The 16,935-nt window shown below is 43.2% G+C and overlaps 1 protein-coding gene across 2 annotated transcripts in view; it reads right to left on the bottom strand.

Moving 5' to 3' along the window:
- DAPK2 (death associated protein kinase 2) overlaps window positions 1-16,555 on the bottom strand; it is a 187,749-nt gene extending 171,194 nt beyond the window's left edge. For both annotated transcript variants that reach the window (XM_043985910.1, XM_043985909.1), the window contains exons 1-2: window positions 16,421-16,555; window positions 2,233-2,330 (exon numbers count right to left, since the gene is read on the bottom strand). In XM_043985910.1, the coding sequence (XP_043841845.1) occupies window positions 2,233-2,309 (77 nt within the window). In that variant the 5' untranslated portion in view covers window positions 2,310-2,330; window positions 16,421-16,555. The remainder of the gene's footprint in view (window positions 1-2,232; window positions 2,331-16,420) is intronic.
- Window positions 16,556-16,935: the final 380 nt, after the last annotated feature.

Here is a 16,935-nt window from a genome sequence, read left to right on the forward strand (position 1 = left end):
TCACATGACTGCTATGTATCTAAGGCAAGATTTGAACCTTGTTTTTGAGGCCAGCTTTCTATCCATTCTGTCATGCTGCCTCTCAGGGAGGACTCAAAACAATCTCATAGGAGACAGCCCTATCCAAGAAAACTCTTCCTCTAAATGCAACTAAATAAACATCTTCTGTGGGGGATGATTAGGAGGTTACTTGGCCCACACCCATCCTCTGATCATCTTTTAGGAGCTAACGGAATGATGGACAATAAGGGGATGATGACACTGTCTGCCAGGGCCCCACTTCCTGGGGGAAGCATCTCAACCTTCGGCTTCCCTGGGCACTGACCAAGAACTGAGAACTAGCAAGAAGCTGGCTTCATGTTACAAAAGCAGACTCTAACTCAAGATCCCAGGCAAACTCTTGGCCCTGATTTCCCCTACTCCTTCCCCCGACTCCTCCAAACAGAATCTACATCAGCAAAGGCAGCTGGTCCCTAGTGTCAATAACTGTCAAGATTCTTATTTCCCACCCCTCCCCCCCCCCCAACAGATGCCCCAGCTCCCTCCTTCCTCAGGGTGAGTCAGCTCCCCTGCCTGGATAACTCGGATTGAACTTTAAACAGCCAGAGATCCTATTCTTCCTGCAAAAAAGGTTTCTCTGACCCTTTGAAGCTTTTTCTCTTTGTTTTTTTTTTCACCTTTTAAAGGAAAAAAAATAAATAAAAGGGAGACAAAAATTTGACCTCACTCTTAAGAGCTTCCCAGGAAGACAAAATAACTTCTGCACTGTCTCTTCCCATAATGCATTCTGTATCAACTTTCCCAGAGAAATGAAGTAATCCAAAGGTAATGGAGTTATATAGCCTTCATGGCCTAGCTTTAGCCGAGAGAGAGAGAGAGAGAGAGAGAGAGAGAGAGAGAGAGAGAGAGAGAGAGCACGTGTGTGTATGTTCTGGAAAGAGTCCTCAATGTGGAACCCATAGACCTAGACTTGAATCCAGGGCCTGTCACAACCAATACAACCTTAGAAAATGGATGTCACTCAACCAATCTGGGCCTCAGTTCCCTCATCTTCATTGGAACCTCCAAGACAAAAGGGGCATCAGAAGACATCTAGTTCTACCCATATGTGAACAAGACTGTTCCCCACACCCACCCCCTTCCAATATTCCATTTCGGTGAATGAAGGTTCTTGAAGGCAGAAGCTCTTTGATTTTATTTTCTCTTCTGTCTCAGCAGCTAGTACAGTGTGTCTTACCCATTGCAGGTGCTTAAGAAATGTTCTTTGAATTAAATTTGACTCCTTGAGAAGTGTTCGTCCAATTTCAGATTAAAGACCTCAATTTAGGCCCTCCTCCCACTACCTCCTGTGCCAGAAAAATGGCAGGGGGGTGCGGGGGTTCAGGTTAGATGACCTCAAAGGTGTAGTTCTAAATCGCAAGACCCTAATGAGGTAATTATGAGAGTGTATGTCTATGAGTGTGTTGCTGCACATGCATAAATGAACCACTAAGAGTGCATGTCAATAAGTTAATAGGCATTTCTTAAATAGGTCTTTTATAATCAGTAGGTCAAAAGAAATGTAGAAAAAAAAATTTCCACTCCCTTCCAACTGTTACTTGCTTTCAAGATCTTGAAAAGAATTCTTCCCTGGGAGTCCTGGGCTTAACAAACTTGATATACCAAATAACTCAGATCAGAGATTTCATCATGGATAGACCAATTTATTTTTTGTTTTTTATACAAACTAGTTTTGGGAAAGATTACATCACCTTTCTATCAAGCTGTGAGCTTAAAAAGGGAAATTCCTGGGAGCCATGGAGAGTCACAAATGGGAACAGGAGAAACGGATCAACAGGTCAGGTCTCTGCCCTGAGACTAGTCAGAGTTCTTAATGAGAAACTGTTTAAAAATGAATAACAATATAAGACCATTGTGACCTTACCAAATAGGTCCACTCTACTGCCCTGAGAATAGAGAAGTCTACCGTTTCCGTCCCTTTGTCTTGAGCAGCAAATGTCCAAAGAGGCAAACATGTGGCTATGTTCCTTAAGGCTCACCTGAAAGCTGAACATAAAACTCAGGCTGGGAACATTCATTTCTAAAACCACACACCAGTGTCTGGGTGCAGTTACCAGGCAGGCCCCTGGGAAACTGGTTTACGATTGTAATAAGACAAGGGTAAACAGACGTGGCTGCATCTGTTATCATCTCTGGTACACACACACATACACAGAATCCACAGGCTCTTACCTTCCCAACTCTTCTCCAATTTCATATACATCCTCCACCTTCTGCTGTTTGAAGGTCGCCATGTTTGGGCTCCTCATTGAGGCTTGGAGCTAATACACCTGCCAATAGATGGGAAGAAGTGTTAGCACAGCCATGCAAATTAACATGACCTCAAAGCCTGGGCATGGAAACAAATCAGGCTGCAGAGAAAGTATAAATCTTTAATAAATAAATAAAGCAGAGCTTTATAAACCTGGCTTTTTTAGAAAACCCATTCTCAAACATTTTTAAATACTGGGACCCTACCCTCTCTATGCTGTGATTTTAAAACCAGGAGGAAGACTCAGAAGGGGTCAGACAAAAATCACATATATAACCCAGAGTTTACTGGTGCTGTCACCACTACCAAAAAGTTGGCCTACATTTCTGATCTCCACAAGCCCTTGAAATTTTGCCCACCCCCCACCCCCACCTCCATCTGAGTAACATTTCTTTGAATATTGGTGCTTGCTCTCATCAACTATATCACAGCTTTGGCCCTGTTAAGTCTGGAAAAAGATCCACTGACTTTTTGGCAGAGTGCATTAAAACCTGTATGTGAGCCCAACTAAAGCAGGCCATCTGAAATTGTTCTTGGCAAGTACTACACTAATATCCCACTTATCTGGGGGTCAGATTTCCAGCAACTTCAAAGACTCAGAACACATGCAGCCGCACATGTAGAAGGAGGCAAGAGAGGCCGCCGAGTCTAGAAAGAAACGTCCAAAGCCCGCACCTACTTCCAAGGAAGGGTTCTCAGGTAGCTCTGGTGATAACCCTTACTTTGCACATAACTCTAAATCACTTGGTTATCTAAAATCAGAACAGTAGAAGGTGGGAAGACACCTGGAAACAAGGCTTATCAAAAGCAATGGACTGGACTAAATGACCTTTAAAGTCCCTTCTAGCTTTAAGTCTTTGAGCCTATAACAGGAATGGTCTGAAAGTAAGGGAAGAAACAAACAAACAAACAAAAGAGGATTAAAAGCAGACATAAGAATGAAAAACACAGCCTTCTAGGTTCATTTGGTTTAGGAGTTAATAACATTCCACATATCACTAGGAAGAAACTTCTCTAAGAATCCGGAGGTGGGGGGAATTACAATATAACCTCAAGTGTCAAAACACAATGTTGGCAGGTTTGTGTAGAAACAGGCACATTCCTTTATTGTTAGTGTATTTGTATAAGGTAGGATCTTTTTGGAGAATAATCTGGCAGTATACAGTCATAAAATAAGCATGCCCTTTGCCCAATACTATTATTTATTGGGAATACACTGAGTGTCATCCTAAAGAAAAAGGGATTTCTGTTCCAATCCACCCCCCCACCCCCACCCCCACCCCCACACACAATCAATCAATCAAGGCAGTAAGGCAATAAGAATTTATTAAAGTGCTCAACCAGACATTGTGTTAAGCCCTGATGATACAAATACAAGCTAATGACAGACCCTAACCTCAAAGAGTTTACATCCTAATGGGGGAAGATAACACATAAAAGGAAGCTGAAAAGCAAGATGGGTGGGATTAAGGAGTAGGGGCATGGTGTCTGAAATCTGTAGAATAAGAAGCTGGAACAGGAATAAAGAATAGCCAGCCTGGGCACATCCCCAAAATGGAAGCCCAGAAAGGAACTCACCAATGGGGTGGGGTGGGGGGACGGGGAACTGGCATGTTAGAAAGATATTTCAAGATAAGAAGGTTTCAGATGTAAATACTTGCAAATCAAGAAGTATTTATTAAGCACTTGCCAAAAATGTGCCAGGTAATGGTGATACAAATACAAAAAGAAAAAGCAATCCCAATCTCTATTTACATTGGGATGTAAGCTTCCTATTAAAAGGAAGCTTATATTCTAATAAGGGGGACAAGAAGAACATACAAAAATATAAACAGCACAAATATAAAATGAATAATACAAATATGTAGTTAATAATAATAGCTAGCACTTATGTTCCAAGCAATGTGCTAAATATCTTACAAATATTATTGTATTTGATCTTTAATGACCATGCAAGGTAGGTGCTATTATCATCTCCATTTTACAGTTGAGAAAACTGAGGCAAACAGGTTAAGTGACTTGCTCAAGGTCACATAGCTAGTTAAGTGTCTGAAGCTGAATTTGTATTCCCAACTCCAAGCCCAGTACATCGATACCTTGCACCACATAACTACCTCAATACAAGGTGATTTGGGAAAGAGGGGACTAGCACTTGGGGGAAAGCAGGAGAAGCTTCATGGTATAGAAGATGGTGCCTGAGCCATGTTGTAAGGGAAGAGAGTTCCGTCTTTTACACCATGAAGTCTTTCCTGATTTCCCCCAACAGCTGGTCCCCTCTTTCCCAAGTCACCTTGTATTGAGGCAGATCAGTTGTGCAGAAGTAAGGTGGGAGTGCATTCCAGGCACGTAGGACAGTCAGTATAGACCACAGAGATTGGAGATGGGGTGTTGTGTGTGAGATACAAAGAAAAGGTCAGTTTGATTGGATCCCAGAGTTTGAAAGAGAAAATAATGAAGAATGAGGATGGAAAGATGGGTTGGGATCAGGTTGTGAAGGGCTTTAAAAGCTAAATAGAGGGACAGCTAGGTGGCGCAGTGGATAAAGCACCTGCCCTGGAGTCAGGAGTACCTGAGTTCAAATCCAGCCTCAGACACTTAACACTTACTAGCTGTGTGACCCTGGGCAAGTCACTTAACCCCAATTGCCTCACTTAAAAAAAAAAAAAAGCTAGAGTTTATACTTTATCCTGCAGGCAATAGGAAGCTACTGCAGTTCATTAAATAGGGGAGCCACATGTCCAGATCTGAGTTTAAGGAATATTACTTTGGCAATAGTATGTAGGATTGGGGAGAGACTTGAAGCAGAAGACCAACTGGGAGGCCACCAAAAGAATTCAGGTAAGGTGTAATGAAGACCTGAACTAGGGTGGTTGTCATTTTGCTAAAAGGGAAGGGAGACCTTCAAGAGAGATGCTATAGAGGTCAAGGAACAAGATTTGGAAACTAATTAGAAGAAATAAGGGTGATACCAAGCCTAAACACTTAGGTGATTAGAAGAATCCTCAACAGTAATAAGGAATTTGGGAAGAGGATTAGATCTGAAGGGAGGAGAAAACAATAACATGCAATAAGATCTGCAATATTGGATCTAATATTGGATATTGGAACCCACCTATTCCTGATCATCCTGTGGGCATTACTCTGCCCCACCCTAAATGAAAAGGGGGAAAGCAGTTCTCTCATCTACCAGTCACTGCCCCTGAGCCAGAGTCCATCTTCCACGGGTTGCTTGCTACCATCACAAGATGATCTGATGTACAGGCAAATGGGTATTGTATGGATGGGGTGCACTTGTGCAGGTGCTACTGTGTGTACCTGGGTCACAGGTTATATCTGCCTTGTAACTGCTCTAAACAGTGATGCTGATACAGAAGGGGAAAGGTTGGGAATTTGCACAGTAGAGGGAGGGAGGAACAGGTAGAAGAGAGGTATGGCTGACAAGAAGATAAGCCTCATTACAGGATGGGATGATACCTGCTTTCCACTCTCCCAATGGCAGGTCACACACCTTTCGAAGTCAGACCAGGATGCTCTTGGAGTAAGGACAACCTGAGGGAGAAAGGCCCCCTACCCTACTTTGGAAACCACTGGCCCAGAGCATTAAATGATTTGCTTAGGGTCAATTACCTAGTATGTGTCAGAGATGGGACTTAAATCCAAGTCTCCCTAGTCCATATTTTGGAGAAGAGTGGGGCTTTCTTATAATCTCTCAAGTCACAGCTGTTCTTATAGCTTAATTTTACGATGTTTAATCTGAAAAAGATTAAGGGAAAACGGATGGACAGCCCACTTGCTGCTCTCCTGGTCATGAAATGGAAGGAACCAGAGGGATCCCCTCTCCCTCCCTACACCACACCCCTCCCCAAGCAAATTAGGTAGATGGAAATGCACAAAGGCCAGCACAAGATGGAAAAGCAAGAAGGGGTTGCAATCTACAGCAGTGGAGGACCCCACAGAAATATTCAAATGGGGGAGGAGGGTGGAGAAGGTGCCTTGTTAGAGAAAAATAAATTCAAAAACAGATAACGATTGCCAGCCTTTCCAAAGTGATTTTCCTTCATTCATTTAAAGAATCAAATGTATGTTGAGAAAGTTGGAGAAAGATATAGGGTGCAAAACTAAGTGACTGGCCTCATTCTAATCGATTCAACTATGATTCCTTAATTTGCTTTGGGTGATTAAGAACAAAGCTTCTTAAACCATGGGCTAAGACCCCATGTGGAGTCACCTAACTGAATGGGGGGGGGGAATCATGAAAAAATTGGCAACAGTAAAAAGTTATGCATACCTATTTTATACACCTATATACCTGGGGTACTGTAAAAATTTCTCCAGTGAAAAAGGATAACAAGTGGAAAGAGCACCCTACTCTTACCAAAAGGGAGCTTGGTAGTCCCTCCCTAGATGAGGGGTCAGTAGCTCTGGGTTCTGGTCCACATTCTACCACTAATTAGCTGGAGAGGTTAAGCAAATCACTTCATTTCTCAATCTTCCGTAGGATGACTGACTGAACAGATTCTTTTTCCCCCCAGTCTTTTTTCAGTCATGTCCGACTCTTCATGACCCCATCTGAGGTTTTCTTGGCAAAAGTACCAGAGTGGTTTGCCATTTTACAAATGAGGAAACTAAGGCGAACAGGGTTAAGTGACTTTCCCAGGGTCACACAAGTAGTAAAAATTCATAATTGAAAGAAATGCTAGGGGGCAGCTAGATGGCACAGTGGATATAACACTGGTCCAGGATTCAGGAGGACCCGAATTCAAATGCGACCTCAGACACTTGACACTTAGTAGCTGTGTGCCCCAAAAAAAAGAAAAAAGAAAAAGAAATGCTAAATTTCAATTAGAGGTGTGTAAAAATAAAGCTGTAATCTCTTTTCTATTCAAGTTCACAGACTTCATGACTTCTTTCTATTGCAAGAGGTCATGAACTGTATTGCAGATTAATAACCCAGTTCCAGTCTAATGAATTCATTCTGTAGCTGAGGAAATGAGGGTTAGAAAAGTTATGTGGCCCCATGGCCACAAAGAGAATAAGGAATAGAGCTAGTATTTGAACCCTGGTCCTCTGGCTCCAAATTCAGTTTTCCGATACAAGTATGCCCCACCTCATTCATTTTGTCCACAGTCAAGTTAAGTTTAAAAAAAAAAAGTGCCAGTAACATTGGGCTGGAGTTTAAGTTGGAGAGAGGTTGCAATTTAATTTAACAAACATTTAAATGCTCCAGCATGTAAGTCACTTTCTAAAGAAACCAAAACAAAACAACTTCATCTTTCAAAGAATATGCCCCTATGGGAATACAACTTTTAAGCAAGTGAGTAAATACAAAGGAATTTCAAGAGGGAAAGGGTATTGGGAGAAACAAGGCTTATTCCTAAATCTATTAAATCATAGAGTTAGCACTGAAAAGGACTTAATAGAATCCCGTTTTATAGTAGGGAAATTGAGGCCCATGGAAGGTTAAATAATTATCTGAACTCTCACTTCAAATCAGCATTTGTCTACTATACAACTTTATATACCAAATGCTTCCCAATACATTTCTCAATCTTTCTGTTTCCTAAATAGAAAAATTAGGACAATAATGGCTGTACTTAGGGTTGCTGAAATAAGATAATGAGCATGAGAGAATTTTTAAAAATCAAAGCACTGGGGCAGCTAGGTGGTGCAGTGAATAAAGCACCAGCCCTGGAGTGAGGAGTGCTTGAGTTCAAATCCAACCTCAGATGCTTGACACTTACTAGCTGTGTGACCCTGGGCAAGTCACTTAACCCCAATTGCCTCACCAAAAAAAAAAAATCAAAGCACTAAGGAAATGCAAAGAATTATCCTCTCTCTCTCTCTCTCTCTCTCTCTCTCTCTCTCTCTCTCTCTCTCTCTCTCTCTCACACACACACACACACACACACACACACACACACACACTACCATGAGTGTGACTCCCCCAGTCTCCCAAGGCAGAATTCTCATCCATCCCACCTCACCTCTAAATGACATCCTTGAAGCACCTAAGACACATTTTGCAAAACAAAACCAACCATCAGCAGAGACTTTAAGAGATCAAAAAATTACCTTCCAGGGCAGCTTTTCTCCTGGCAGACAATCAGATTGTTTTAGCCAGCTCTGGTAGAGGTTGTATTACACAACAGTGAGCCTTATAAAGGTCAAATATGGCAGCGGGTGTGTAAATTTCATTCTCTTTCATCCACTTCAGCCCTTTCTAAAACCCGGAGCACAATTCCTAGGACACAGTGCCCTCCTTTCCAGGAGGAAATAAATCATGTTCAATAACCACCCCTCTCCCCTCCTCCACTGAGGCCTCAGACACATTGTAGCTGTGTGGCCCTGGGCAAGTCACTTCACCTTGTTTGCCTCAGTTTCCTCATCTGTCAAATAAGCTGAAGAAGGACATAGCAAACCATTCCAGTATCTGTGCCAAGAAAACCTCAAATTGGGTCATGCAGAATCAGGCAAGACTGAAAAATGACTCAACCACAACCAACTTCCCTATTTCTGTCAATAACATCCTCACTCCCTCCTACTCAGACACATCCCAACAGCTGCCAATTCTACCTCACAACATATCTCTTGCTTATCCCTCCTTTCTATTCTCATTGTCACCATCTAATCTACTCCCACATTACCTCCTACACAGAAGGCTACAATCACCTAACCAATCTCTCCGCTGCTAGACTGACCCCTTTCCTAATGATACTTTGCACTGCTACCAAATTAGCTTCGTTTATGAACAAATATGATCTTGCAGGATCAAAAATCTAGAGTTGAAAGGGAAAGCAAAGATGAATCCGATCCCCTCATTTTACAGATAAGAAAACTGAGGCCCAAGGAGGTTAAGTGATTTGTCTATAATCACGCAAGTAATAAGTGGCCGTCAAGATTTGAACCCAGGTCCTTGGACTCTGGATCCAGTGTTCTTTTCATTGCATCACACTGTTTCTCTGATCCCCCCGAAAAAAACCATGACTCTTTATTCAGACCCAATAAAATCCAATATCATTGGCCTGGCATTCAAAATCTTTCACAATACAGGGGCGGCTAGGTGGCGCAGTGGATAAAGCACTGGCCTTGGATTCAGGAGGACCTGAGTTCAAATCCAGCCTCAGACACTTGACACTTACTAGCTGTATGACCTTGGGCAAGTCACTTAACCCCAATTGCCTCACTAAAAAAAAAATCTTTCACAACACAATGCTACCCTACCTCGCCAGCCTAATTTCACGTTATTCACAATCAATTACTCAGTGCTTCAACTAAACTACATTGTTCACCATCCACCTATACATTTCCTAAACTTTCCTGTTTGTATGCTTTTGCTCATAACTGGCATGTCCTCCCAATATCTACCTTTTGAATCTTACTCATCCTTTAAGGCCCTGCTCAAATGATACTTCTTCCAAGAAGTTTTTGTTGGTTGGTGTCTTCAGTCAGAAATCCTTTCCTCCTTTGGTTGGACTTGCATGCCGATAAGGCACTCTGTACCTTACTTACATCATGTTTCAATATTTATTCTAATCATCTGGCTAGATTACAAACTCCGTGAGGATAAGAACTGTGTCTTTGTATCCTCCAGTGCCTAGAATCATATTCTATCTACAGGGTAAGCCACATGATCATAAGTCTTGCAGCTAGATACTTAGGGATCACTTCATCTAATCTCATTTTATTGAATGTTCCTAACAGAAGTTTGCTGAACTGGTTTGAATTGAAACAATTGTCTGGATGTGCTATCAGGCATAAATTCTTCCCAGTACTTCCAATCCAACATAGACTTTTGAGGTGGAAAACCTGTTCTTTCTGGTGTTTCTATTAATGGCGCTTTCTTTCCCCAGTTATTCAGACTTAAAACCTCAAAGTCCTCTTTGACTCTTGCCTCTACCTTACAGCTAGGTGGTGAAATAGACAGAGTGCTGGGCTTAAAGTCAGGAAGACCTGAGTTCAAATATGGCCTCAGATGATTAGTAGCTTGTGTGACCCTGGACAAGTCACTTACTCTCTGCTTCAGTTTTCTCAACTGTACAATGGGAATAACAGCATTTACCTCACAGGGTTGTTGTGAGGATCAGATGAGATCATATTTAGAAAGCATTTGGCGCACAGTAGGCACTTCATAAATATTTATTTCCTCCCTCCTTCCCCTTGCCAATCACATCTAATCAGTGGAAAACCTGTTATTCATAGGATGGTAGATTTTAGAGCTGGAAAAGGGGCTATCTAGACCAACCTCTCTTATAGATGAGGAAATGGTAGCCCATTAAGTAACCAGTCCAAGATCCCACAGAGAAAATACTGCTCACCAGGATCTAAACCCTGATACACAGTTGCTGTTTCCCCAACACCATGCTGCCCCACCCTGATCCAGGCCTTCATTACCTCTCCCCTAGATTACTGCAATAACCTCTTAAGAGATTCCTTCTTGTCCAGTGTCTCCCAGCGTCCAAGGCCCCCTGAATTGCACTATCAAAGTAATCTTAAAGTACAGACTCGAAAACATTCCCTTGCTGAAGATCTTTAGTGATTCCCCAGAGCCTACCAAACAAAGCCTCAGCTTCTGAGTGTAGTATTCAAGGGCTTCTCTAATCTGACCTCAACCTATCTTTTCAGGCTGATTTTACACTACTCCCCTTCATCTCTCCCGTGCTCCTGCCAAACTGAACTATTTCTGCATTGTTCCACCAACAACACAACCTGAGCATTCCTCTCTCTGTGCCTTTGATCACAGCTGCCCCACCCTCCCACCTCCCTCCATCTCCGGTCTTCATCCTCCCTTCAGGGCTGGATCTCCTCCAATGTCCAGCTCCAACTCTGCTTTTTTCTTCCCTCACACTTGTCCCAGATCCCTCTGGCCAGAATTGATATCTCCCTCCCCACATCTCTCAAAGCACTTGGTGCCTCTCTTATAATACACGAGTTTACAGTATAGTTATTTAGATACATGACCTCTCCCCTACTAATTTATTTTTCCATGAGGACTATAGTTTATTTTACCTCATGTTTCCCTCAGATCTACCATAAGGCTTTGTACACAGATACTTAATAATGTTTGTAGGTTCTTTGGTTCCTTTCGGTGGAAAGCAGATAACAGAGTATCTCAATTTAGAGATGGAAGGGACTTTAGAGATCAAATAACACCTACAATTTACAAATGAGGAAACTGAGGCCCAGAGGGATTAAGACTTGTTCAAGATCATCCCCATAATAAAGAAACAGAACCAGGATTTGAACCTAGTCTTTCTGTGCTAAATCCAGTACTATTTCCATGACACTGTGCTGCCTCTACAGGGGTAGTGGGGGTGGGGTTCAAGGGTCCTCTGGCAGTCCAAGTTTAGCCAGACATATAAGAAATACCCACCCCCACCACAAATTTAGGCCCCTTTCAGGGTCAGCCAGGGATGGCTATGGCCTCTGGTTTCTCAATTTTGATGCAAAACTCCTCCCAACAATTGACTCTAATGAATTGTTGGTGGAGTTGTGAACTGATCCAACCATTCTGGAGAGCAATTTGGAATTATGCCTAAAGAGCTATAAAACTGTGCATACTGGGGGCAGCTAGGTGGCGCAGTGGATAGAGCACTGGCCCTGGAGTCAGGAGTACCTGAGTTCAAATCCGGCCTCAGACACTTAACACTTACTAGCTGTGTGACCCTGGGCAAGTCACTTGACCCCAATTGCCTCACTAAAAAAAAAAAATTAAGAATAAATAAATAAATAACTGTGCATACCCTTTGATCCAGAAAATATCACTGCTAAGTTTATATCCGAAAGACATTTAAAAAAAGAGAAAAGGACTCATTTGTACAAAAATATTTATAGCAGCTCTTTTTGCAGTAGCTAAGAATTGGGACATCAAAGAGATAACCATCAATTGAGGAATGGCTAAACAAGCAGTGGTATATGATTGCAATGGAACATTATTGTGCTATAAGAAATGACAAGCAGGATGATTTCAGAAAAAACTTGGAAAGACTTACATAAACTGATGTGTCCAACAACAACAAAAACCATAAATAAATAAATAAACTGATGTATAGTGAAATGAACAGAACCAGGAGAATGTCATACACTGTAACAATTATATTGTTCGATGAAGAACTGTGAATGACTTAGCTATTCTCAGCAATACAATGATCCAAGATAACCCCAAAGTATTAATGATGAAGCATACGATCCACCTCCAGAGAAAGAACTGATAGAGTGCATTTTTCACTTTCTTTTTTTCATTTTTCCTTTTATTTGAATTGTTTTATATAAAATGATTAATATGGAAATGCTTTACATAATTGTACATGTATAATCCATTTTTGATTGCTTATAGCCTCAGGAAGGAGGGAGGGGAGGGAGGGATAGAATTTAAAACTCAAAGCTTTAAATAAAAATGTTTATTATTATTATTTTTTAAATCCTCCCAACAATCCATGCCTGGGGGGGAGGACAGTTTACTGGTTCATGCACAGCTGGAATTACAGTGGAAGCCCCCAAAACAATCCACTGGCAGTGGTCCCAGGAATGGACAAACAGACCATCAGCTTGGATGGAAGCCAGTTCTATGGAGTGTGACATTCTATTCACCCTCAGCACATTCATCCGCAGTGGCCCTGCTTCCAGACTTCCTCTTCCCCTAAAAGAGAAGCTCCTGGCAAAGGAACTACTATCCAAGGCTCCAACTCTTTTGCACCACTGAAACATTCAAATGGTCCTGAAATTACCTAAGGGACTAGCTCCCTGGGTTTGCGGGGAGTGGGACTGTGAGTCCCAAGGTGGGCAGTATGGAAAATCTGGAATTCAATGAAGTGATCCAGCTGCCCAGCTACAAGCCCATCTCCCTCCTTGCCCTCCTATGGATTACTGCACCATTCCGCTCTATCTTCTCTTCATGAAAACTGTTGGGCCCTTCTGAGATTGACATCAAAGTCTTTAAGATTGATACCCCTTAAAGTTACCATTATAAGGAAAGACTTGAATTTTAACCAGGTTCAAAACACTGAGCCAAAGGAGTAATGGTATGCAATAAGATTTCAAAGGATTGTATCCTGGGATGCCTTAAAATTATAAAATCGAATATCTAGAAGAGACCTCAGAGGCTATCTGGTTCAGCGTTATGTTTCTACAAATTAGGCAGCTAGCAGAGTCAGGAAGAAATCTGCAGTCAGGAAGACCTGAGTTCAAATCTGGCCTCAGACACGGATAAACTATGTGACCTTAGGCAAGTAAGTCACTTAACCTCTGTATGCCCATATGTAAAATGGAGATTATAAATAGTACCCACCTCCCAGGATTATTGTGAGGAGGAAATGAGTATTTGCAAAGCATTTTGAAAACCTCAAAGCATTATGTATAGGTTAGCTATTATTATAAGGAATCTAGCACTAAAGAGAGGTTAGGGGTCATCTGGTCCAACCCCTTCTTTTTACGAATAAGGAAAGTAAGACTCTTTCCCAGAGTTAAAATGACTTGCCCAGGGTCACAAAAGTGGTGGTTTTCGGGCAGCTAGGTGGCGCAGTGGATACAGCATTGGCCCTGGATTCAGGAGTACCTGAGTTCAAATCCGACCTCAGACACTTAACACTTACTAGCTGTGTGACCCTGGGCAAGTCACTTAACCCCAATTGCCTTACTAAAAAAAAAAAAAAGTGGTGGTTTTGAAGTTGGAGGACCTGGGTTTGACTCTGAGTTCTAATACCTGCTAACTGTGTGATCTTGGGCAAATCACTTATTCTCTCTGGGCCTCAGTTTCCTCATCTGTAAAATGAAGAGGTTAGACTAGATGGCCTCTAAGATCTCTTCCAGATCTAAATATATGAACCTATGACTTTTCATACTTCCCGTGCTCTTTTCACTACATTTCCAGATACTCACCAAGAAGTAGAGACAAATTTGGGACAGATGGGGATGTTTTTGGTCCCTTGAGACGATAACATAAAAAGGGGAGAGAGAATCAGGATTAAGGATAGAAGGACCTGCTCTGTTGGGCACAAAACCCTACTGCCTTCCTATAGCTATGGTATACCAGTGTTCAAATTCCAACTCTCTACTAGGAAGTACACTAGGACTGTGTTTCAATGGTGTAGGAAGTGGCCTTTTTAGACAAGAACTGCAATTCTAATTGATATATAATTTTGCCCCAAGAAATCAGGGACAAGGTGTCATCCAGGATGGTATAAAAAGACTTCTGCCCCATCTCCCTTCCCTACCCATCTGAACAAGGCTCTCTACCTCTTGATGTTCCATAGTTTCTGACTTTCTTTCCTTTCATTCACTCCCCATCCCTAGCCATCTTGCCCACGGGGCAGTAGAACTCTCATATGTCCAGGATACAGCCCAGGAGTTAAGATTCAACATTTACTAAGCCTAAGAGTATATTGAGCCCCAAGAAGCTGCATCGTATAATGAAAAAAATAATTGGCTCTGGGGTGAGAGGACCTGGGTTCCAATGTCCTGTTTTACTGTGTCATCTTTGGCAAAGTAACTTTCCATCCCTACATCTCCTAATCATTTGTAAAATGAAAGACATGATCTCTAAGTTCCCTTCCAGATCTAAATCCTAGAATTCAGCATTTTAAAGATGAGGCTGGTGCAGCCATGGGTATTGAAGATTTTCTAACTTCCTCTCCCTTGTATGGTATTTTATATAATGGGGTCATAGGGAGATGACAGTCTGAGTGGGTAACAAATATGCTCTCCTAAGAAATACAGTCTCTGCATCATGATAGGGGTTCTAGGACTAGTTTTTTCCCCCCTTCCCCCCCCCCCCCCCGGCTAGTTTTTAAAAAAAGAACTTCAGGGGCAGCTAGGTGGCGCAGTGGATAAAGCACCGGCCCTGGATTCAGGAGTACCTGAGTTCAAATCCAACCTCAGACACTTGACACTTACTAGCTGTCTGACCCTGGGCAAGTCACTTAACCCCCATTGCCCCCCCCAAAAAATAAAAAAATAAAAAAAAAAAAAGAACTTCAACCCTCTTAAGCTCAAAAGATTTTGGGGAGAGCAGCGTAATATAGCAGAAAAAGTGTAGGAGATTTGGGTACGAATCCTGCTCCAGCACTTCGTGTTAGCAAGTTACTAAACTTCCCGGAGCTTCAGTCTCTTAATCTGTAGAATGGAGATTAACATTTGTTATTACCTACTACTCCTGTGGAAAAGTGCTGTGTAGACTTTAAAATGCTGCATGAAGTTATTGCTGTTATTATTATTGTGCTTCCTTTGCTACTTGCCCCTAGGTAGCAAGGATGACCCTGAGTTTTAAATGGAGAAAGACAGGGCCCATGCAGAGAATTAGCCCCGAATGACAGACAGGGCTGGGGAAGTAGCAACGGTCAAACGAGGTCTCACAGAGCCTTGTGCTGTCAGTCTCAAACTCATCTTCATGTCAAACCAGAGGATTCCCCCAGGACAAAACAAAGGCTCAAAGAAACAACCACCTTGAGGGTCAGGGGGGAGTGGGATTTGAAGGTCTATAGCTATCACCAAGCTCCCCAAGTCCCATTGCAGACAACAGGTTTGTCCAGGGAACAGCCTCTACACCCGGAGACAGGTGGGAACTGGGATAGTGAGGATTCTGGGAAGCAAGACGATGAGAGAGAGTAACTTGGAAAATCACACGCTAAATAAAACTCCGTTTGGATGCCGCGATCTCTCTCCGAAGACTAGGAGAGGGGCCAATCGGAGGAAGGATTTGCCGCCTCGGCTCCTACCCACCTACCCTCAACCTTGAGGGAGCCCGCTGTCCAAGAGAAGTCTGGATATAGTAGAGGAGGTGGAAGAGAAGACCCACTTGGACGCTCGGGGAAGCCTGGGCTAGGAGTGGAGCCGGCACAATGCGCTAAATCAAACTCGCGAGGAGCGAAGGAAAGTAAAAGTCACCAACTCTGGCTAGGCTGGGACCCCGACGGTAAGAGGGAGGACAGCAAAGTGCTTGGGAGTTCCGAACTCAGCTCCTCTGGAAGGAACAGGGGGAGTCTCTGGCTGTCAATCCCTGCGCCCTCTCCGCTGGGTGCTGGACCCCCTGGGAAGCTGGGCTGCAGCCGTCGGGTCCTGAAAGAACCCCCCTGGCTGGGCTGTTTCCGTCGGGTCTCAGGGGCGCTCGTTACTCACCGCGGGACGCTGCTGCTGCTGCTGCCACTGCTAGCGTTGCTGCCGCTGCTGCGCCGGGCACGGACACCGCGGGGAATGCGCAGCGCTCAGCTCCAGCTCTCCGAGTGCGCCCGGAGAGGAGAGACGCAGCACAGGAGCAGAAGGGGAGGAGCGGGGTGGCTCGGACTCAGCCACCCGTTAGAGGTCCCCTTCGGCCCCGGGACAGGGGGTGGGGATTGGGGCGTCCCCTGCTGGCAGCCTGCAGCCTTGCCGGGGGCAGGGGCGAGAGGGCGGGACTAGAACCTCGGAGTTTCTAGCAATCCCTAATCTTGGCGAAGTATATTGGGGACTTCTAGGATCGGAATCAATCAATCAAACAAATAAGCCTCTATTAAGAACTACTTTGTGCCAGGCACCGCTTAAACAATGAAAATTACAAAGAAAAAAAAGAAAGAAGCAATTCAAGGAGAGAGGGAATGTGGTTCAGTAGAACTGTAGATTTGAAGTCAGGATCTAGGTTCTAATTTTGATGTCAT

This window comes from Dromiciops gliroides, chromosome 2, assembly GCF_019393635.1.
Source record: "Dromiciops gliroides isolate mDroGli1 chromosome 2, mDroGli1.pri, whole genome shotgun sequence".
NCBI lineage: Eukaryota > Metazoa > Chordata > Mammalia > Microbiotheria > Microbiotheriidae > Dromiciops > Dromiciops gliroides.